The sequence below is a fragment of the Schistocerca gregaria genome, chromosome 1 (genome assembly GCF_023897955.1).
Source record: "Schistocerca gregaria isolate iqSchGreg1 chromosome 1, iqSchGreg1.2, whole genome shotgun sequence".
Taxonomy (NCBI): domain Eukaryota; kingdom Metazoa; phylum Arthropoda; class Insecta; order Orthoptera; family Acrididae; genus Schistocerca; species Schistocerca gregaria.
This window is the reverse complement of record NC_064920.1, coordinates 730,473,223-730,498,302: the sequence shown is the minus strand read 5'-3', so window position 1 is coordinate 730,498,302 and position 25,080 is coordinate 730,473,223. Positions and strand designations below refer to the sequence as shown.

The 25,080-nt window shown below is 41.8% G+C and overlaps 1 protein-coding gene across 2 annotated transcripts in view; it reads right to left on the bottom strand.

Moving 5' to 3' along the window:
- The window catches only part of LOC126267091 (uncharacterized), a 201,682-nt gene extending 176,806 nt beyond the window's left edge, over nucleotides 1–24,876 (bottom strand). Inside the window, exons 1-3 of one of the 2 annotated variants that reach the window (XM_049971973.1) lie at nucleotides 24,557–24,726; nucleotides 18,931–19,033; nucleotides 18,045–18,261 (exon numbers count right to left, since the gene is read on the bottom strand). In XM_049971973.1, coding sequence (XP_049827930.1) covers nucleotides 18,045–18,194 — 150 coding nt within the window. In that variant the 5' untranslated portion in view covers nucleotides 18,195–18,261; nucleotides 18,931–19,033; nucleotides 24,557–24,726. Of the gene's footprint in view, nucleotides 1–18,044; nucleotides 18,262–18,930; nucleotides 19,034–24,556 lie in introns of both variants that reach the window. The other variant, XM_049971963.1, reaches the window with a different exon arrangement.
- Nucleotides 24,877–25,080: the final 204 nt, after the last annotated feature.

Below are 25,080 nucleotides of genomic sequence, written 5' to 3'. Positions count from 1 at the left end.
TAATTGTTGGTAAGGCTGGTACCATGTTGAGATTCATTGAGAGAGTCCTTAGAAAATGTAGTCCATCAACAAAGGAGGTGGCTTACAAAACACTCGTTCGACCTATACTTGAGTATAGCTCATCAGTGTGGGATCCGTACCAGATCGGGTTGACGGAGGAGATAGAGAAGATCCAAAGGAGAGCGGCGCATTTCGTCACAGGGTTATTTGGTAACCATGATACCATTACAGAGATGTTTAGCACACTCAAGTGGCAGACTCTGCAAGAGAGGCACTCTGCATCGCGGTGTAGCTTGCTCGCCAGGTTTCGAGAGGGTGCGTTTCTGGATGAGGTATCGAATATATTGCTTCCCCCTACTTATACCTCCCGACGAGATTACGAATGTAAAATTAGAGAGATTCAAGCAAGCACGGAGGCTTTTAGACATCTGTTCTTCCCGAGAACCATATGCGACTGGAACAGAAAAGGGAGGTAATGACAGTGGCACGTAAAGTGCCATCCGCCACACACCGTTGGGTGGCTTGTGGAGTATAAATGTAGATGTAAATATTCAAGGGTGCATCATTTACATTATATCTGGAAATACTCCACTCTACTGTGTGCTGATATGTTGCAGATTCTCCTAAGAGAACATGCTACTGCCACAAATGACGACAACAATGGTGTTGATGGGTTCAAGGTGCTTAAAAGTATGGTGGTCAGTGTCCTTAATGAATATCAACATACACATCTCATGGTTTGAACAGTCTCTATTCTTACAGGTGAAACTGCTGTGATTATTTCCCATGAACAAATGCCAGGCCAAATCAACCCAAATATATGTAGTTCATCATCAGACCTTCCAGAGCAAACCAGTCCTGCATGATCTCATGGCTTATGACCCTGGTGTCTAGAAGAAAACTATAGTTCTTGGCTGGAAATGCTACTTAATGGCATGAGAATCAGTTGTATCTATCCCTCCAAGGACAAAAGTCTTTACAGGTCATCTAAAGCCTTCAGAATGACTGCATCAGTATCTTGATGCGTCATAGTCATATTATGATTTGAAAATTCAACCTTAGTCTATACAATATCCACTTATCCTTGCTCAGCATCAATTTTGGTGAGGTTCTTTTGGGCACTACTTAATTTGATAGATGTAACTAAATTCAAACACTAACAGCAATTGCTTGCATGAGAGTGGTGAGGAGTCAAACCACCTTTAATCATCTGCCCATGGATGTCGTTTCTGTAGGAGACTATGTCCATTTAGTACAGAGGCTTTAACATGCATTTTCTGGAGATATGAAAACAGAGTCCTTGCTGTTACAAGTGTTTTAATACAATCACAGGAACCATGATTTCATTAATATTCCATGGGAATATGGAAGCCATTTATTGGTGAGTCTTCTCCATTTCTTTCTCGCTGCCTTTCCATTAAGGTGAGAATTTATGTGAGGCACTGGATAGTTGTCCAAGCAAACCTAATTTTCAATGTGGTCATGAAGAGTGTCATCATCAGACCTTCCAGAGAAAACCAGTGCTGCACTATCTTATGACTTATGACTTGTTTTTCTCAGTTTTTGCTTCTTAGATAATACCTCTGTTTGTGGAGAGGAGGAGGCTGCTGTTGCTAACACTCCACTGACTTTTACACTCAATTTTTTAACACTTTTATCTCTGATTGTTGGCTTCATTTTCTTCTGTTATGTATTATTGTCTTACTTACCCCGAGTACCTGAATTTTCTTTCTTCAGTGTATGTTCAGCAGTCTCTGCTTGAGGAAAGGTGCTTGCTTGAGCAATTTCTACTGGACCAAGCATGTGAATCATGCTTCATGAGCAACAACCTCAGGTATGGATATGTTGTGGCATCTGAAGCACATAGTTGTTGGAATGAAAATTTTTACCTGAAGGAGTAGTAGTTTTGATATATTCAGCTAACTGTCAGTGAACTGATAGTGAAACTGAAAGTTGAAATTTCCCACATATCTTCATTACCTCTTGTCATATTTTTTACTCCCTATCCCCTTCACTTGCCCACCCCTTTCAAATTCAGATGCCCCAACATTAAATGCTGCATGTGATCATATTTTCATTGAAGTTGAAGCTGAGGTTGTTGTGTAAATAAGATGTTGTGAGATATTCACCAAGCTTCTTCATGCATGTTAGTCTTACTGATCTGTACATCTGGCACCCAATGATATAGTTGTGTTCAGACAAAAGCTTTACAAAACTGAAACATATCTGCTCTCTCACTGTTCCCCATGTCAGCAACTAAGCCATTCTAAGGTATAGGTATCATGAAGAAGAAACGAATGTTAAGAATTCAGCACCCTGGTGACAGATCATTAGAGATGGAATAGTATTTCAGATTGTAAAAGACTAAGGAAACCATCTGGCCAATGACTTCACTGAAGAAATCTTTTTGGCAACCTCTTCAAATGAGTCATGTAACACAATGGATAACACAAATCAAGATGGCAGCACAGGGATTCGGATCTCACTTCTCTTAAATTTAATTCTGCAGTATCTTAACAAAAGTGTCATATACACTTAGGTACAGTACCTTTTACTCTCTTATGTGTGATAATTATAATTGCTTTTATCTAAAATGAGGATCAAAACACTCACTAAATCTCTAAAACATAAAATGGTCTCTTGTTGGCAAGATAAGTGGCTAAAAAACTCATTGTGAAAGCTGGAATCTTAAAAACCTGAAATAAATGTGATCTGCCGGCACTTCCAAAACCCTAATTGCCAATTACAGCTGACCATTTGCTATTTTAGAGCTGCCAGAGAAGCAAAATGCAGGAAGTCATCAAACGATAAGTAAAATTTCAATGAACCTTTTTTTTGAAATTGTATACTACAGTATCTGCTTTCTCAGCTTTTTCGCTCCAAATATCAACTCCTGTGTAGAGCCTCTTTATCATGGTTTGACAATGGACAATGTAAACTGACATGGGACTGTAGATAGAATGAGACGTTTGTATTCCTTTTTGCCTGCTTCACTTGCTGCATTTTTGTATTTTCTCCTTTCATCAATTAAATTGCACATAATATATGTTTACACAATCATTATACTTCTGATTGAAGTAATAAATGTTACTGCACTGTAATTATGTTTTGAGCAGCTTGTAAATCTAGTACTGTCATTACTATGCATTCTCTGTTAGTTTTTAGTTGGAAGTTATTTATGGTACACTCCACTTTTGCTGAGTGATACAGTAGGATTTCACAGTAATTAAAATTTTTCAAAATATACTTATGTCCACAACTGATAACTATTTTTATGAAATAATCTTGTGGTAGAAAAATGACAAATAATGCAGCAATCTTAGTTTAACAAACCAGCTCTGAAGGAGATATTAATTTATGAAGTAAATGTTTTGAAACTCAATTAATGGAAATGCTTCAGTGTGCTTCTGAATCTTGCTATGAAGTAGTTTACGCTAAAACTTACAGTTTATTATGAGTACCAACTGAAGATGACTTTCCTTTGTCTATTTACTGAATTATTACCATGTTTCTTTGTTCACTCAATATTTCTTTGTCTATGATGTGCCTTTTACTAGGAAATGTGAGCTATTACCCTAACTGTCCTACTGAAGATAGTATGTCAAATAATGATCTGAAATTGCATTCTGCTCATCAATCAAACTATAGTCAGTGTACCTTTGGGAAAATTTATGGAACTATTGCCTAAATGTCTTACTGACTGAAGATGACTACTAATAAATGTATGAAAGAAAGAGAAAAGTAACGACTGACACAAACACTGCTGACCACGAGTTAGTGAAATATTGTACATTTTCAAAATTTTCACTTTCTTCTAGATATGTACTTACTTGATTTAATCATTAGGTGTTTTAATAACAAATTTCATTCACTATTATGCTGTCCAAGTTACTTTATTAATTTTGTGGTAACCTAGCTACAGGGAACATCACAATTAGTGAAATAGTTCTTATGAGAAATGTAGTGATAAGGGAGTTAATATACGGAAAATAATTTTGTGAAAACTTTCTGTATCCAGATACCAGACTTATTTTTTTAACTTACTTGCACAAACATATTTCTTATTTTTATGTTTCAGTTGGAGCAGGAAATTTATGATTAGGCTTTGTGTAGTACACTGCCAGTACATTTTGTCATGCTTTTGGGTTACAGTCAAATAATTATTATGACGTCACTTGCAAAGTTACAAGTATAACAACGACGAAACCAATTAATGGGAAGACAGAGAATAAGACCTGTAGTTTCTACCATTATGCTAAAATTGTGAAGACAATGTATTGACTATTCTCATGGTGGAGCTTGGTTGAATATGATATATAGAACAGCTTTCTCTAATTATTCCTATCATACTTTGAAGTACTTAGTGAGTACTGAAGAATAAGGGAAGCTTTTGTGCACAGTAATATCGCACTATGTTGAAGTTAAAAATCTTTTCATCAATGTGGCTGATGAAACAGAGAAATCAAATGAGGTTGTGACAGCTAAATGGCAATAACACTGATTGGGAATAACAAAGTCAAGCGAGGTCAATTATTGGTCGGGCAAGACTTTCCCATGTAAATGGACTGATGTGTAGAACTTCCTTAGAGTGTTTGGCTCTCACAGTCTCTGAGCTTTCGTGTTGATGTTACTAGGGCTAATGTGCTTGTTCAGAGCTTATGAATAATAGTTACCGCGTGTTTAAATGGTATTACTCATACTTCATTCAACTGCCTGCCAGTTAAATACAATGGTGACCCTGACTTTGTGGGTTCTTCATTACTTTGAGTTTTTTGATATTGGGCCAACGTGGAACATTTGCTCACAATGGCTGATTTGTATCATCAGAATATGGATTCCATCTTTTGAAAGAAGAATCAAATGACAACACACCATCATTACTTCATCAACACAAGAAGACTCAAATCTGAGGAAATGAGGCGATGACTATTAATTTCATTGACTGTAGTGCTAATGGAGGACCAATATGTGAACAAGTAACAGACAGCAATTGTGTTAGGGTGTGGATACAATCGTGTATCAGTGTGCTGCCATGTACAGTGAAACCTAGATCCTCAGAGGTGCAACAGTTTTACAATCAGACAGTGCTATTGCAAGAGACAATGGTGCCAGATTCTACCATGCTGGTTCATACCTCACATTTCCGCCCACTTTGCATTAAACTCTGCGGCTGTTGGAACAGCATGATGTGTGCTCCAATGACTCACCCTCACTAGCATTAACAGTATACTCACGTGAAATGTGGATCAGGTGTTCAGCATGTCACGAACTTTCGCCGTACATATCTTGCAATGCAATGCCTCTCCAGCGAGTGATTAGTGCTAAGCAGTGGCAAGCGTAAGTCAAAGTTATTGGCACTCCAACCGAACCAACCACAGATCTGGTTTCAAGTAATTTAATTCATTTTACAAAGTTAAAATACACATAAATTTGTAGCAGTGCTAAACAATTTAGCCAAACATTCTCATGTCATTAGTGACATTATTGACATTCCAGCTACTTCAGACAAGTTTGATGCGATAAAAAAGGAATTATTGTTATGCCTGTCCGACACCTGCAAAACAAATATGCAAGGCCTTGTATGAAGAGGACATCTGAAGCAGAGCACCTTCACAAACAAGGCAGAACAAGAGGCACACAGTGGGTCACAACATATATTCAGATGACATCTTACAGAGAATATGGCTGCTCAGGCTTCCAAAACCAGTGCAAGCTACACTTATCTCCAGAGAGCATGAGACTGTGCCACCGATGAAGACGACACCAGCATCGATCTGAGTATCGTCTTTGAACTAAGCTAAACATTATCTTTGTGTAGTTCTGCCATGTCAGTTCTGTGTAATCCTTTGATGTGTTCAGGTGAATAAACGAACTACTGCAAAATGGGAGTGTGTTGTTTGGTGTAACTGACCCTAACTTCCACCTCACTGGTGACCCCGAGTTGTAACATCTTCCATTTTCGCCGTTTTACTGTGTCCGCGACCACCGTGTCCGTTATTTTCATGTGTATTACATCAACACAGCTTTCGAACAATGACTTTGGCCCAACGACTAACACCAGATTTTGTGATTGACATGCATCGTGTTGCGGGCGATGTATACCTGCCAGGACTGCAACACGATACCTCTCACTCGACAATTACACCGATTTTGGCGGACGTTTTTGAGCCTGCAACAATAAGTGAGGTTAGGAGTGTGCATGACTCTGGCTATCAAATGCCTTTGTTCCCGCCACACGTGCCCTCCCTCATCGACTGTGCAGTTACTTCTTACGGATCTCCATGCAGTGCGGGACCAATGCCAATTTTTGCAGATACTTCGTTGGACAACCTACCACTGCCAGGACAATGATTTGCATTCCTCATTCCATGCAGTACCATGCAGATACCTGCCACGTGGCCGGAAACGCTTCGTTCACAGGTCAACCTACTCAGCATCTGACCATGCCCGCACCTGCCTCGGTTCAGCATCATCACTTGCCTTCCTACTTCGATACGTCGGCCTGCAACAGGAACAATAACTTATTATCTGTGTCTGACCTCCACCTCCGTCCCACTGCTATGCCTCAGTGTTTTGTGCCACAACGTTCACCTTATCCACACACCGTTTTGAGTGGAGTGACTATGAACAGTGAACTTTCACACATTCCATCCCACGTTCGACGTTCCCCACACTGTGCTTCTTAACAGCCTACACCTCTGCAGCCTTCCTGCAACACAGGTAGCCCCAGCTCTGATCCTATGTCGAGCTTTCCGCGGACTAACACACGTTCTCAAACTTTGAACTTTTTCTCACCTGTCGCCCACGCGCTGGCTCCAGTCGAGCTTCCTCTACTGTTCTCGGCACATCTCAGTGCCTCATCCGCGTTGGTCTTCCACAACGCATCAATTCGAACGCACCCGCAATGTTTTGAGCTTCCGCAACTGCAATCGACACATAATGGTATCTCACCTGCATTGGCCTTCCACATCGGGACAGATCGCGCTCAACCACAACGTGTCACCAAACAGCCATCGTTGCCACATCCCCTGGAGGCACACTCTCCTGGAATACTACAGCAACAACAGCTCATTTCAGACAGTGCCCCGATGAACTCAACTCAACCTGTTCTTCTGAACATTCTACAATGCTTACCGATGCTGCTACCATTTAATGCCGACAGAGTTACAACCTGGTTCAAAATTGCAGACGAAGTGTTTGACCATTACAAACTCGACAAGTCAACCAGATTTCTGTGCCTCATCACCCACCTGCACGACCAGGAGGTCTTGATTGCTGACCTGGTCGATGCCCCGGAGTCATCTAACCGGTACTCTCTAGCTCGGCTTGCACGCTCAACTGAAGCAGCAATACGGCAAATGCTCCATGTCAAGCAAATAGGCAATGACAAACCTTCCTAGCTCTGGAGATGGCTATGTGCCCTGGTCAGCGCCGATCTATTCTCTGACACAGCTCTCCTTGCCACCTAGTCAGATAAACTATCTCCTCACATCCACTTTGCTCTGGCTCAAAGGCCTCCTGAACCTGTCGAGTAAAGAATGATGATAGCTGACAAGCTACACGATGCATCACTGCTCCATTTCGCCAGCCACTGCCTACCTGATAAGTCTCAGGTTCAGGCTCTTCGCCCTTCTTGCGACACCACAAACTTGCACCAGACCTAGTGCGAAACACCATGTTTCACCATCCATCCAAGACTCACTTCCCCTGTGCTCCATCAAGCAAACTCCCCCCCTCCCCCCCATCCCTCCTGTGACACATCAGTGCGGGAACATCTCATCCGTACATGCTTGTCTCTGTCGACGACATTACAAGAAACCACGCATAAGTGCCTTGTCGAGCTCGAACACATCACTCGCCTATGCAAGGAAAACTTCAAGCTCTCCCTCCGGCTCCATGAAACATAGCTCCAGCTCTCTGCTGCAGCAAAGGAATTACAGACACTACACCAAGGTCAATAAGTACGCCGAATCTGCTTGCAATGCCAGCAATCGAGCTTCCGTGTGTCTACCTCCCGATAACCCTCGCAACTGTGCTATCAAGACTGCCATAATGTGTACTGACAGTTCCACAGGACCACACCCTCCTAACATGGCAGCATTTGACACTCGGCTCGACACGAGTGTGTATGCGTGACAAGCATCACGTGTTCCCGAACTGAGAGCTCCTACCTCGCCCCTTATGGACAGCACCTCAAACAATGCAACTTCGGCTCCTGTGCGCTGCCGTGTGATCGCCACTGACAACACAAACAGTGTGCTTGCACCAAGCATTTCGCCCGCGACCCTCCTGCCACAGGCCACACCCTCGGACAATGGATTCACTAACGCTTCACAAGCTCTACCGAGCTCACCCGACCACAGTGCCACTGCTTCAGGCAGGTGGCCATTTTGTCACGTTGACTTCTGGGACACTTCGCTGCCTCTGCTCCAGTCGGATCTGCCGAGTGGATCCGAACGCCACGACCACGCCTCGCCTGCCCCGCCCACCATACATTATAAACAAACCGCCCCCCGTGGCGCTAGCAACATTTCTGTCATCACCAATGGCACAGTTCACAAGCTTCACCTCACGCCAGGCACCCCAATCTCCAGTACACCACGTCGACTTTGTCCCGAGCGCCTCTCTGACCTTAAAAATCAGATTTCTGAACTACTCAGCTTCGGCGTCATTGAACCTTCTGCCAGTAGCTGGTCTACACCCATACATATGACACCCAAAAAAAGACAGGTCGTAGCACATGTGCGGAGACTACCGTCAACTAAACGCACAAACAATTATGGACACCTACCCCATACCCAACATTGCCGGCTTTACCAGTTCCCTCGCAGGTGCGACCACGTTCTCTGTCAATGATTGCAAACGGGCCTACCACCAGACCCCCATGGCACCTGAAGACATCGAGAAGACAGCAATCACCACCCCAATCGGGTTATTTCAGTTTCGATTCATGCCCTTCGGTCTGAAAAATGCAACACAGACCTGGCAACGTTTCATCAACAAAGTGCTATTCAAACTAAAATTTTGCTTTTCATATCTTGATCACATTCTTGCGTTCTGCTCCTCCGTCGAGGACAACATTCAACATGTCCAAACTGTTATGAAGACTCTCGTGGCAGCAGGCATCGAGAACAACCAGGACAAATTGCAGCTACATCAACCCGCTGTCACTTTTCTTGATTGTCGGGTCTCTGCTGACGGCATTTCACTGCCACCTGAGGAAGTACAAACAATACTGAACCTACCCAGACCTGCGTCATTCAAAGAGCTAAGGCGCTTTCTGGGGACAGTTAATTATTATCGCCAACATCTACCTTGGGCTGCGGAGATTCAGGCTCCACTGACAGACACCGTGGCAGGCACCCACACTTCTGGATCTCGGCCCATTCCATGGGCCCCTGCTATGACTGACTCTTTCACTGCCCTCAAAAATCTTCTTGCCGAGGCCTGCACCATCGCGCATCCTCATCCCAATGCACAGCTTTTCATCACCACAGACGCAAGTGATACTGCCATCGGCACTGTCCTAAGCCAGACAATCAATGGTCAGACTTCGTCTCAGCAGTTCTTCTCACGCGAGCTCACCAATGCACAACAGAAATAATCTGCGTTTGACAGGGAGTTGCTCACAGTCTACAAAGCAATCAAGCATTTTAAGACTGACATTGAGGGACACCCTTTCTATGTTTTAACGGACCACAAACCCCCGGCTGCGGCCATTACAAACCCGCCAGCTGACCCGCCTCCTCGCCTCTTCAGATACATAGACTTTGTATCTCAGTTCACCACCGATGTCAGACACATAAAGGGTGCTGACACTATAGTTGCTGATTTCCTTTCATGAGTCGACATCGTCCATTCCCTGTTAGACCTCTCTGAACTGCCTAACCTCCAACCCGCTCATGAGGACACACAAAACCTGATTTCAGACTCTACTTCTTCACTAAACTTTGTCCGCACCACCTTCCCTGGCATTTCTGGTGAGATCTGGTGCGATGACAGTACGGGCAAGTTATGTCCCCTCATCCCAACCATCCTCCGTCGAGCTGTCTTCAATGCACCCCGGTGTTCGTGCGTCCACCCACTTCGTAGCAGAGCACTTTGTGTGGAGAAATGTCAACAAGGATTGCCAGCAATGGGCACGCTCCTGTGTTGTGTGCCAACAATGCAAAGTACACAAACACACTTCACCCCCCCCCCCCCCCCCACCCCTTGGAGCCTTTTCGATCCCTCCTGGGTGTTTCCAGCATATTCATATTGACATTGCTGGCCCTCTACCCCCCCTGTAATGGCTTTCGTTATGTTCTCTCGTCTATCAACCAAACAACTCGCTGGGTCGAGGCTGTCCCCCTCCCCAATATTATGGCAGAAACTGTTGCTCGAGCTTTCGTCGAGTCATGGGTATCACGTTTCGGATGTCCAGCTATCATCGCGACTGTTAAGGTAGACAATTTGAGTCGGCCCTGTTCAATGAGATTTGTAACATTTGCGGCATCTGGCACCTCCATACAACAGAATATAACCCGCAAAGTAACAGGCTAGTTGAGCGCTGGCACCGCACTTTCAAGGCGGCTCTTCGATGCCATGACTCTCTATGGATGGAGGCCCTTCCCCTAGTGCTATTCGGCATTCGTGCGATCTATAAGGAAAACCTCAAAGGCACAAAAGCTGAGTTCGTATACAGCCAGAACATTGTTCTCCTTGGCGAACTCGTGAGCCCTTCTGCTTCTCTCCCTCAGTGTGACTTACCTTCCTCCATGGACCGTGTCAGACGCCACTTCATCAACCTCCACATCCTTCCACCTGCCAGCCATTCCTGCCCTAAGGTTCACATCCCGAAATCTATGGACAATTGCAAGTACGTCATTCTCCGACATGACACTGTCCGTGCTGCCCTCCAACCTCCATATACCGGCCCGTACTGAGTTCTCCAGCACTCAGCCAACACCTATTACATCCAGATGAAATATTCAGCTGTCACAGTCTCTATCAACAGACTTAAGCCTGCTCATGTTGAGCCTTCTTCTACCCCCCTTGAGGCCACAACCACGCAACTCGCTGTCGTGGCTCACAATGCTCTGTCCACTCCCTCCAGGTTGGACTTATACACTCTATCGAGTGACTTCCAGCTCCAATTGTCAAGCTCTCCTCCGACCTCATCCCCTACTCCGGTCTCACGCACTCCGCCGAATGACCAAATGCTCCCCACATCGAGGTTACCTAGAATCACGCCCTCGCCGCTAGGCCCTTTACCGGTCCCCTTCGACCTCTCCCCCGTCGCCTACCTTGCCCTGTCGAGGTTTCTCACCGCCCCCCCCTCCCCCCCATCTTGAATGTGCCCTCGCTCAAGGTGTTTGTGCCTGTTCCCCTGGACATTATCCATGACATCTCTATAATACTATGCAATGATACACTGTCCGTCGTGTGCTTCCCTTCGTCCAGTGCTCATGACACAACCTTCGCCATTTCCTGCCACCTGTGTTCCCCTCTCGCCTGACATCGACCTGGACATGCTTTGTGTGTTCGCCGGAGACATCGTCGTTGCTCCGTTACACACGCAAACCGCCGGCCTACCTGTCGCCGCATGACCAGCACACCCGGTACAACACCTGGCACGCTTCAACAACTTCCAGGTTCAGTGGCCAAACCTTCCTTCACGGCATCTACCGACACACCTCCCCGACAACACTCTCGAGCTGACCATTGTCTGGCTTCCGTGGACCACCCCTGCTGATGACATAGTCATTCCCCCCTCTCTCACCCTCGGAAGAGTACTCCGTACCGCAGGGGGGGAGGAGGGGGGGCTATGTGGTGCTGATGAGGTCGACACCAGCATCAATCTGAGTATCGTCTTTGAACTAAGCTAAACATTATCTTTGTGCAGTTCCACCATGTCAGTTCTGTCTAAGCCTTTGATGTGTGCATGTGAATAAATGAACTACTGCAAAATGGGAGTGTTGTTAGGTGTAACTGACCCGAACTTCCTCCTCAAGACTATACATTTCAAATTACACTTGGCTAATAGACTCCATGCAGTACGGCAATTACATAAGGAAACAGAGTCAAATGTAAGAAATATTACTAATACTCTGCAGGGAGCCACAAATTGCCACAACAACAAAGGAGTGGTACCGGAGATGTATGAACACTTACAAACTCACATGAGGCTGGCAGTGTGTGATGTGAGGGAACATGGGATCCACAAGATGGCATAGAATGCCAATTAAGCAGAAGTAGCTGACTCCTCCCAATGGAAGATATTGATCCATGGTTTGACTCTTGCCAATGGAAGATGTTGATCCAAGGTTCTTGGCCTTGTGCAGAGAACATATCAATACATCACGTAACGGCACCTCACCATTGAAGGACATACAATGGTAACATGAGAAATTCAGAGCAACAGTACACAAATGTATTCCCCCCTCGCAATTTCACATATCAGCAACACATACTATCATCGGCATGATGGACAACAAGACTCAAGAGGAATAGCATTTTGTTTTTTGAGTTTAAGGATGCGAGGCTTTACGTGCGGGATAGGGTGCCCAGTCACTTCTTCTTGGTAAACTCTGGTTCTGCAATAAGCACCATACGATGGGAACATTCCCACTCAGACAACAAACCAATAAGGACCTTGCTATGTGCCATTAACAACACACCAGTGTGTCATTGGAACACGTCACTTGGTTTCCAGCACACTTTCAATTGGAATTTTGTGACAGCAGAAGTATTGTAGGGAAAGATTTTCTTCACCATCACAACTTTTCATTAGACTTAGCAAAATGAACGATTAGTTGTTCCGTTACTGAGCATTCAGTGCAGATGCACAGGAACAATTTAGTCACAACAGAATATGAGATAAAAGAAACTGGTTAACAAAAATTATAGTTGATGCAGAAGTGGATATCACCAGAACTCACACCAAATTACAGGAGGAGGCAGAGCAGAAAATTCTGAATTACAGGAAGCCATAAGAAATCATCAAGAACAGTTGGATAGCATGGACAAGAGACTAGAAGCTTTGTAGGATCAGAATCAGCAGCCTCAGCCTCTTAGGTGGAGCAGAGTATCGTCACACTATGTTGGAATGGGACAAAAAACACAGGTCAGTGGAGTACAAGCCACCAAGATTTTACCTGGTTATGTTGGCACAAGGACATTACAAAACATGGACAAAAAGCATACAGAGATGTTGTTAAAGGAACAAAGCATTATGTCCATACACCGAAAGGTCCTCTAGTCCGTGCCACAGCAAGGAGACTTGTTGCAGACAGTATTGGGGAGCTAAACAAATTGTAAACAAACTTTTTCACTTAGTCATTGTTGTTCTGCTAATAACTGGGCATGACTGATCCATTTAGTACCTAAGGAGGACAGTTCTTATTGATTGTGTAGAGATACTATACCAGATAGGTATCCTATTCCCAACTTACGGGATTCTTCACACATTCTGGCAGTTGCAAATACATTCAGAATGACAGATTTCAAAATTCCTACCATCTGAGTCCAATGGCGCCAAAATACAGTCCAAAATTAGCAATTATCATTCCCTTTTTAATTTTTTTTAATTTGTGCAAATGTCTTACAGGTAAAAAACGCAGCCCAGACATGACAGTACTGTATCAACTATTAATTTTTATACTCTGAAATGACAAGGTCAATGAAGAGAAGTGTCAACTCTAGAAAAATGAGGTAACTTTTTTGAGATATTCTGTAACTACATCTGGTATTCAGCCCACAGTTGATAGGATTTGAATTATCTGCCCCAAGCCTCGACCTACATTCAAAAAGCTAATACTTCTTAGAACAACCAACTTTTACAGGAGACAACGCAGTGCAGTTGTGCACACCTTTGACAGATGACTTGGTGGGGGAAAATAATCACATTAAGCATGAGCTGAAGCTGACGTATGATATACAAGAGGTTTTTGGGAAGATCAGAAGCAGCTTAGAACAGGCAGTTACATTAGCACGGCCAGGAGAGGGTGCCCCAATAACTATGACAGCAGGTGTTAGTCACGTTGCCACTGGAGCAGTTTTCCATCATATAATCAATGGAAATATTATCCACTGAGATTCTTCTTTAAAAATAAAATAAAATAAAATAAAATAAAAAATCTGCTACTCAACGCAGGTGGTCAGCATTTGAAAGGGAATTGTTCACAGTTTATGAAGCAGTCAAGTACCTTCAGGCGGACATCGCAGGTTGACAATTCACAATATTGACAGACCACCATTGCTGGAGGACATGATAAGGAATCTTAGTCAAAACTGCCTGCCTCGATGTTTCTGGCACTTGGATTTGATGAGCCTATTCTTAATGGAAGTGGTACACATTGAAGGGCAGATAATACTGTGGCAGACTACATTTCCAGATTAAATTCACTGTAAATATGCCTTAATCTCGACACCATTGCAGTTGCCCAAGAAAATGACAAGGAGCTCCAACAGTTGTTACAAAACAACACAACAAGTCTAAAATTTGAACGCAGACAAATGACTGATACAGCCGGCAGGTTATGGTTTGATGCAATACAAGGACACACCAGACCAATAGTGCCTAAATCGTATACATATATGATCTTTCAGAAACTGCAAGGATTATTGCAGCCAGGAATGTGACCATCTACGAGACTAGTGACCACCAAACACACAAAAAAAAAAGATTGTAAACTTTGTACTCAAGCTCGTGTAGAATGGCAAAAGAGCAAAATAGGAAGACACAAAAGCCCTGCTTTAGGCGCGTTTGATGTGCCAGCTGGCCATTTACCACATGTTCACCTGGATTTGATTGGCTGCCTTCCCACATTGGGGGGATTTAAATACATCTTATCTGCAATCAATGGAGTGACAACATGGATGGAAGCCATTCCATTAACTGGTCAGTTAATGGAATGGCTTCCATCATAGCTGAGTCAACGTTAAAGCATTCACTGAAATGTAGATGGCTCATTTTGGATTGTAACAAACTTTATCATGAGTTGTAGGGCAAAATTACTAATGAAAAATATACAAAACTATGAATATAGCTGCTGCTACTGGAATGAATAAAAGCAAGATCACATGTAAGAAGTTGTCAAGTTAATTTTTGTGTAAAAATATTGGACATAATTATTCTACATTCAAAGCTAAGTATTTAAAAATTATTATTTTCTAACTACTATCTGAATTTGTTGGCTTGTTCTTCCAATTTGATCACCAGCTAATTATGAATATACTTCTTGCTAACATCAAATAATGATTCTGATTATATTTAACACTCAGATAGTAGTGTTAGAACTGTCATTGACAGTTATAAGTATAAATATTTATTATAGTTTTCAATCTGACAGAAATTATTTTCGGATGAATCAAGCAATATTTCTTTTCAAAATATCAACATAAAGGAGAGGCAAATCTTTTAAGCCCACTTAGGTATATATAGGAATAACAAGTAAGTAATTATTAAGTTCCTGGCATTCCATAAAGTCATAGCTGGTACATATATTTATTGACTATTGAACAAAACATTGACACTATTTTTCTTAGATCTGAGACGAGCATCTTTGTTGACTCAGTTAAAAGCAATCTACACAGCAATTGTTATCAACTACAGGGGAACAATGTGAGACCTTAACTTTTCCCGGCGAATTGAATGATCAAATAACTTACGGGTTTGCTGCCGGGTGACATCGTCGACCACCGCCGATATTTCAACAGGAGCACACCCTGCCATTCTCAAGGCACAAATGCAAAAAGGAAGCAATGTGCAAGGAAATTTAATACCTCAGTTCACAGAGGAGAAACAAGGAAGATACCACACACAGTAACCGCAAAGTAAACAAATCAAAGATAACCAACATCAGAAATGTTGATAGTTACTATTATTCAACAGGTGAGGTAGCCCTAATTCTGTCCCTCTGTTTTTTTTATGAGAGACAGAGCCGGATTCCAAGCAGCATTTAGACAAAATCCACTATCTCTGTTTATAAGGTTGCTTGATAGTTTGATTTCAACCACTTCCTTAATAACACTATCCCAATAGCTGGACGTGCAAGCCAGAATCTCCGTGTTGTTGTATTCCATAGGATGACTGGTGTCGAGGCAATGTTCTGCAATAGCGGATTTGCTCGGCTGTTGTAAGCGTGTGTGACGCTTATGTTCAGTACACCGGTCTTTCACAGCCCTGATTGACTGACCAATATATAACATGCCACAACTGCAAGGAATCCGATAGACACCAGCCTTACGCAAACCAAGATCATCTTTTACGGACGCCAACAGGGCCTTAATCTTAGAAGATGGTCGAAAAACACATTTCACATCAAATTTCCACAAAATACAGCCAATCCTGTTAGAAATGCTTCCTGCACAAGGCAAAAAGGCCGTAGACTTAGGTGCCACTTTGTTGCTATCATCACTCACCCGTTGCACAGAAGGCTGATAGCGCAATGCACGTTTGATCTGCCTCTCACTAAAACCATTCTGACGAAAGATGCCTTCGAGATGTGATAGCTCAGCTGCCAAACTTTCAGGGTCTGAGATAACGTGGGCCCTGTGAACCAAGGTACGAAGTACCCCTTCACGTTGAGCTGGATGGTGACAACTATCAGCTCGTAGATACAAGTCAGTGTGGGTGGGCTTCCTATAAACAGAATGTCCCAACGTACCATCAGTCTTCCTTCTGACCAAAACATCAAGGAAGGGAAGGCATCCATTCTTCTCCACCTCCATAGTAAATTCAATATTTGGGTGGATTGAATTCAGGTGTTCCAAGAACCGGTTTAAATTCTCCCTACCATGAGGCCAAACAACGAAAGTATCATCTACATATCTGAAAAAGCACCCAGGTTTCAAGACTGCTGACTCCAATGCACGTTCCTCAAAGTCCTCCATGAACAAATTAGCCACAACAGGTGACAATGGGCTTCCCATTGCAACTCCATCAGTCTGTTCGTAGTACTGACCATTGAATAAAAAGTAAGTGGAAGTCAGCACATGTCGAAACAAATTTGTTAACTCGACACCAAACTTAACCTCAATTAGCTGCAATGAATCAGAGAGAGGAACGCGAGTGAAAAGAGAAACCACATCAAAACTGACTAAAATATCAGAGTCTTTCACACGCAATCCCTGCAAAAGACGTAAGAAATCTGCAGAGTTCTTAATGTGGTGTTCACACCTACCTACTAGTGGGCTCAACAAACTAGCAAGATGTTTAGCTACATGATATGTAGGAGCACCAATATTAGAAACAATAGGCCTCAATGAGACAGCCTCTTTATGGACCTTAGGAAGGCCATATAATCTAGGTGGTACAGCACAGTAAGAATTAAGACTCTTGATGGTCTCCTGTGACAAAGAACTTTTCTTCAGGAGGTTATTAGTCTTTCTCTCAACACTCTTAGTAGGGTCAGCACCAATTTTGCGATACGCCGAATCAGAAAGTAGACACTGCATCTTTTGAATGTAATCGTGCTTGTTCAACAAAACTGTGGCATCTCCCTTGTCCGCAGGTATAATAACAATATCACGATCAATTCTAAGTGAGCGTAAAGCAGCCGCCTCAGCTGCTGTAATGTTACACTTGGGTGGACGGGCCCCAGTCAACACATGACAAGCTTCCCTCCTAACCTCTTCCGCAGCCTCGGAAGGTAGTTTATAAACAGCCTGTTCAATAGAACTAATAAAATCAACGACTGGCACACTCTTAGGCGTTGGTGCGAAGTTCAAACCTTTCCCCAGCACAGACAAAGCTGTGTCGTCAAATGATTTCTCCGTGAGATTGATCACAGAACGTCGAGAATTAAAATTATTATTAGACACTGAGCCAAGGAAACGTTCAAACTTCTCCAAATGACGAGCAGATGCAGATTGAAATTCCCAGTCAGACTGCGGCCAAGAGGCGGTGGTCGATGACGTCACCCCGCAGCAAACCTGTAAGTTATTTGTACAGGGGAACAATTTTTTTGAGACTTAATGTAGCTGCCTAATGCAAGTGTGTAATGTTGTTGCAGTAAAAACTGACACAAATGTTAATGTACAGAAAGTCTCAATTTTCTTGCCTCTGGTGCACCTTCCTCGCCTTCTGCGGGAGCTTCCTCGCCTTCTGCAGGAGCTTCTTCTCCTCCTTCCTCTCCTTCTTCACCAGGAGCCTCTTCAGCGGGCTCTTCGCCCTCTGCAGGGGCATCCTCTGGGTTTTCTTCATCTGCCATTTTTCTTACGATATTTTAACAAGTGTGTAGTATGAATTTAGGTTGGAGATGTTGTGAGCAAATTAACCTACAAAAAATTAATTTAAAGTGATCAGCGAATGTGCAAAAAACTAGATCCACATGTAAATTAGAAAATAACATTAAAAATAAATATAGTACATTACACATTTGTCACACGATTGTGAGGTTCACTTTACTTCACAATTTGGCCTTTTTCTTTATTTTACCTTTGTGGCAGAATGCCACCATATCATCAGTTTTTTAATCTGAGGCAGGGAAACAGTATGCACTATCTGTAAGTTACGTATCTTTGTTATCACATTTTAACTGTTTTTTTTTTATAGTGTTTTCTATACCAGAGATTGGGGACCAGTCTGCAATTCACCTAAATGAGTTTGAGAAACCGTCTAAATTCTGAACCCAGGTGAGTCAATGTATCAATTAAATAGTCATTAATCCAGCATGAGGATTTGATCTAGGCATTGCTCAGATCTATTTGTAAGTTATTGCACTGTGCTTAAGCTACATAACTACAAACGAATGTCATGTAGAACATAACAGCTAAATGAAAACTATCTCTGAGAATATTTTTAGCCTTGGCTCACGATGCTAAAATTCTCAGCCAGTAAGTAATTGCGAATCCAGTGCACACTATCTGATCAAAAGCATCTGGACATCTATTACGGAGATTAATATCAGGGGAGGGATCCAGCCGTTCCCTTTATGATGGCCTTACCTCTGACATAGGCACTTTCAGTGAGGTGCCTGAATGTCTGTGGAGGAATGGCAGCCCACTCTTCCTCAGCTGCAGGAACCGGAGAAGGTAGTCATATTGGTCTCTGGAACAAATTCGATATTATCATTCCCCCCCCTCCCCCCAAATGCATTCCATTAGGCTTGCCACGCAAGTCCCTTGCAAGAAGGTTATTGTCCACAAATCATTGCCTCACAGTTGCTGCCTTTTGCAGAGTGCACTGTCATAATGATTACATTAGTCATCATCTCCAAATTGATCCCCTGCTGTGTGTAGGACACAAAGCTGTAAAATGTGTCCATATCCTTCTGTAATTAGTATTTTGTTAAGTGCAATAAGGGGATAGATAACACTGTAACAGTGAAAAACATCCACATACCAGAACACCACATTCGTTGTACTTCACTGTTTACATTACAACTGATAGGTCAGGCGATCACCAAATCCAAACCCTTCCATCAGGTAGTCACAAGATATAGCATGATTCATCACTCCAAATCACTCGCTTCCAGTCATTCACAGTCCTGTTGTGTCACACTTTATACCACTTCAAGTGTTGCTTCCTCATCAAATGTCTTTATTTGGTGTTGGATACTGGTATTTCTTGGTTGGAGTGGTGGTATGTTCAAGTTATAGATTTCACCAGCACATGTGCCTGTGTATGCTATCTGATCAAAAGCATCCAAACACAGCTCTGTAATACAGAACTGACTAGGTAGCGATTGTCGCAAGGGAGGTTGGGGGAGGTGAGCGGACATCAGTATGAAAGGAGGTGGAGAAGCAGGATGGGTTTGTCAAGAGAGCTCAGTGACTAGTCATTGCATGTCACCTGAATAACAAATACATCAGATATATTTCAACCCTTCTAACACTGCCAAACCAACTAATGGTGATGTGACTGTCAAGTGGAAACCACATATAAACCAAGAGCAGGCAGACTTCAGCCTTGTACTGGCAGACAGGGTTCATTAAGTGCTGCAGATGGTAGTTGTAAAACATCACATGAAATCAGTAGAAAGTATCACCCATGAGTTGTAAATTGTTACCAGCCGTCCAGCTAGCACAACAACTGTAACTGCAAGGGCATTAAAAAGAATGGGGTACAATGGTCAAGCAGCTTCTCATAGGTCACAAATTTCTGTGGTCGCTGCTAAATGGCCCTTGTATTGGTATAAAGAGTGATGCCACTGGACAGTGCATGACTAGAACTGAGAGATGTGGAGGTATGAATCATGCTATACCTCATGGCAATCTGCTGGAAGAGTGCGGGTTTGGTGAATTCCTGGAGAACATTGCCTGCCATTATATCTAATGTTTGTTGTAAATGTGAGTTGTAAATTGTTACCAGCCGTCCATCTAGCAGAACAACTGTAACTGCAAGGGCGTTAAAAAGAATGGGGTACGATGCTCAAGCAGCTTCTCATAGGTCACAAATTTCTGTGGTCGCTGCTAAGTGGCCCTTGTATTGGTATAAAGAGTGATGCCAATGGACAGTGCATGACTAGAACTGAGGGATATGGAGGTATGAATCATGCTACACCTCATGGCAATCTGCTGGAAGAGTGCGGGTTTGGTGAATTTCTGGAGAACATTGCCTGCCGTTATGTCTAATGTCACAGTGAAGGATGATGGACGTGGCGTTACTGTACAGGGTATTTTTTATGGTTAGGATGTGGTCCCCTGCTGTGCTTAAGAAAATGTTAAATGCAGAAGGATATGAACACATTTTACAGCATTAAGTATGTGTGTAGTAGTGTAGTAGATAAACAATTGGGAGATGATGATTTTATCAGCATGACAATGCACCCCATATAAAGCAGCACTTGTGAGGCAATGGTTTGTGGCAGTAACGTTCCTAAAATGGACTGGCCTGCCCAGAGTCCTGACCTAAACACACTGGAACATCTTTGGGATGAGTCAGAATGTTGACTTAACTCTAGATCCCAGCATTTGACAACACTGCCTTCTCTGGTTTTGGCTCTAGGGGAAGAATAAGCTGTGATTGCTCCACAGACACCTCCCTGACAGTGCCCCTAGTAGACAGAAAGCCGTCCTGAAGGTGAAAAGTTCACACACAATCTATAAACAGGAAAAATGATGTCTTCACCATTAAGTGCTTATCTTTAAAATAATATATGTTAAGTGTCTACAAAAAAATATTGTGATACATACGAAACAACAGCATATGAAAGCTATTAAGAAAAAAACTGTACAGCATAGCCAGGCCTGCTCTATTTCAAAAGAATTATGATTAAAATGATCAGAAAATTTATGTGCATATTGTTATAAATGCTGTTAAATACCAACAATAAGGGTACTGGTGAACACTTTGTGCAGTGATAACACAGAAATGACAGAATTATGGAAAGAAGAAGCAATGAAGCATTTGAACACTACTTACACAAAAGTGGACTGAATGAGGACTGCAAAAATGATGTATAGAAAAGTTAAATTTGAAAAACTTGAAATGTAAAAAAGAAAATGAAAATTGCTTTAGTTCAGGGATTTTCACACTGTGCATCATGGCTCCCACCAGGAACATTGTGGGCTTATAGTTGCTGTGGTTTCATAAAAATAATATTTGATTCATTTGTTTTCTAATTAAAGGAACAATGTGTGCACTAGTTATTGACATCTAGTGGAATGGCAAGTAAGTGTTGTTAGTATGGAAGAGTTGTAGATGGTTATTGAATCATACTATGTGACTCATTTAAATTTGTATTCAGTAACAATTAGTCTGAAGATTAACATTTGTCTTCTGTGATTTGTTTTCTCTGTTGGCATGGACAAATTTTTAACAGGAAGTACAAAACGCAGTATATGAAACACATCACACATTTCAAATGACATGAATAGATAGAAAGAGGGAAATATGAAACTTCCTAGTTGATTAAAATTGTGTGCTGGACCAAGACTCGGACTTTGCAGGCAAGTGCTCTACTGGGCAAATGCTCATGAAAGGAGAAGGTTCAGAGTTCGAGTCTCGGACTGGCACACAGTTTTAATCAGACAGGAAGTTTCATATCAGCACACATTCCACTGCAGAGTAAAACTTTCATTAATGAAGGAAGTATGATTGTTAGTTACTTGTATGATGAAGTATGATTGTTAGTTACTTGAATAGCCACAGTGTGTCATTGGTTTCACAGTCTAGGCTACTGAACTCTGTTTCAAAGTACCAGCTACTAAAAAGCTCCTTCTTAATAAGATGAAGTAATGACATTTGGGATCAAATCACAGTAGTTTGGTAAACAAACCATGAAAAGGAAGGGAGGGGGGAGCCTTTTGCTAAATTTTGATTCTTACAATGGCTCATCTTTCATCTTACAAAGTTGCCTTTATGAGGCAAGGACCTCACATCATGGCAGAAGACCTTAATTACCAGCTGCTCGTGACATGCGATCTATTACGACAGGTGAGTCAGAAGCCAAGCAACTGGCAAGTTTGCCTTTGACAGACAATGTTATTAGTCATTAAAGACCCAGCTGGCTGATGACATTAGAGATCAATTGTCTCACAAATTAAAGCTAATGGTGATTTTGCTATTCTGTTGGATGAAACTTCTGCTAGCTATAGTTATGGACATATGATTTGTTATGTGGTTTATACAAAATAACAAATTTCATGAAGGCATTCTTTTCTTCAGAGAAATAACTCTTAAAACAAAAGTAACACACCTCTTTGAATACTATGAGCTCTTACGGAAGAAAGTAACATTGACTGGGGAAATAGTGTAGGCATGTGTACACATGGAGGTTGCAGTATGACTGACTGTTACACCAGACTGCAAGCTCTGATCCATAAGGAGATTCTCATGCTATTTGGACACAGTTTTATTCACTGAGAAGCACTGACATCAAATTGCATGAGCTGTTTCATCATGATGCGTAAACTTCAGTAAAAGTCGGCCACTTAAGTTGAGACATTTTCAACAAATGTGAATTGATGTGAGGAGCTGAATACATGCTCCTAATGTATTACAGCAACTCTCGCTGGCTTTCATGTGGGAATGTCTAAAAATCCAGTAATTCAAGAGAAACATTTTGAGTTCTGACTTTGTTTTGAAGTTGGTATTCCTTTGTGACATCTCTGAAGAACTCAACTCTTTGAACACATCCCCTCAAGGCAATGAGACCAGCATTCTGCAACTAGGGGGGCCTATCAACCAAATTTTATCCTACAGGAAGACCAAGTTGGGTGACAAACATATATATTATTTTTTCCCTGCGCTTCAAACAGTTTTCGAAGACACTATCAATTGGGAGAAGAGTTGAAGTCTCTTTTTGTGATCATTTAACTGAACATAGTGATTACTTTATGAAGTATTTTCCAGAACAATTTGATCAACACAGCTGGATTAAAGATTCTTTCAGTGTAGAACTTCCATCAACACTTGCCACAAAAACAAGAGCAATTTATTGTGAATAGTAATAGGGTTCTGTGGATACAGGTGGGCAAATTTCTGACACAGGAAACCCATATTGATAAGATCTGTTCAAAAGATGAGAAAATGCCCTTTGTGGTGGACGCAGAAATCTTGCTAAAAATGTGGTATGGACTGAGCTTCCAACACATATTACACGGCACATCAATATCGGAAAGAGCACCAGAAGCAGATAGTCAGACAATTTTAAAGCAACAAGAGTAGGTCACACATAGAAAAATAAATTCATTGGAATCCTGTAACAACAAATGTAAACAATTTAAAATATTAACTGCACGTACATAAGAAAATAATCCATTTAGTAGGAAACCGAACAGCATCTCTCAACAAAGGTTTTCTGACAACAAGAAAAGAAGTTGAGAAATTACCATATCTGCTGCATAAGGCTGAAAATAACAGACATAAAAGTAGATAACTTAATTCATAACACACTGCCACTTAGCATAAAGAATGAAAACAGCTAAACATCTTCAGAAGAAAATTGCAGGAATATTTCATCTCTGGATGTTGCTACAAGCTGAAGCAATACTTGCAGGAAAATTCATGGAGAAAACGAATCTAAAATTGGGAGTGGTATGAAACACTTCAGGTGGAAACAAGTTTCCTGAGGAAGGAAGAAAGGCTGGTCAAGTGCAGTGCTCAGAATATAAAAGAGAAACCTTGTTTTTCAGGAGCTGTGTGTTACTCAAAATGTGACTTAAAAACGTTTTTTTTTTCAGATTGTTTCTGGTTACTGTTGTTTATCTGTTATTATTACTATTTAAAAATTTTGTTTATTCTATATCAATGATCAATTTTTAAGCAATTTTGTCCATATTGTATAAAATGTGCAAGATTGTGTGTCTAACATCATTAACAAATACGATCTATGGATAAAACTATAAACTAAACCACCATGATCAACACTGTGTTTCTACTGACACTGTCATATTCGCTAAATGAATTTACTGAATCATAAAAGATATTGATCAATTATTATGAAATGGTTTTCATTTCCAACAAAAATCGCGGTGGTTGTTAAAGTTGTTAGCATGAACCAAAATTGACTTATTCGATCCGATATACAAAAAGAAAAGTATAGGTTGCCAAAAAAAAAAAAAAGGGTTACGTATAGCACCACAATCTGTATGTTAAGATCTGTGGATAGAGACATAATATACTTACCCGAAATTTTGAAGTGAATATAAGGTTTCCAAATAGTCAACACATAATGATGTACAGTATCATGTTGGTCGTAGTTTAACCGTAAATTTTTGCGCCTCCATCTCGTAGCCAACCATAGCTACCCCGTTGCATCAACGCCGGGATAAAAAGCAACACACTGTTCCTTTCGAATTTGCGATTTTCACAGAATTTACATAAGGCGCCAAGGAATGCAAATAATTAACGAAGAATACCCGTGGAGTACGAAAATCCTTAAAATTTAGAATCATATCTATTGGTACGGATTTTGACAACATGGCAAGATGACGCAAGTTGGCAATATTGCTGATAGTAAATATTGCAAATACTTTTCATACCGTTACTGAACAGCTGGTTCTGTCAGAAATTTTCCGACCTATTCATAATTTTTTTTTTTGTTGTTGTAATGATATGCCCGTAACTGAGGGTTTACAAAGAGCTATCGGTGTGTCCAGAGTAAGCCATCTTCAATCTCGCGTTTGTAAATATTTTATTTACGAACAAAA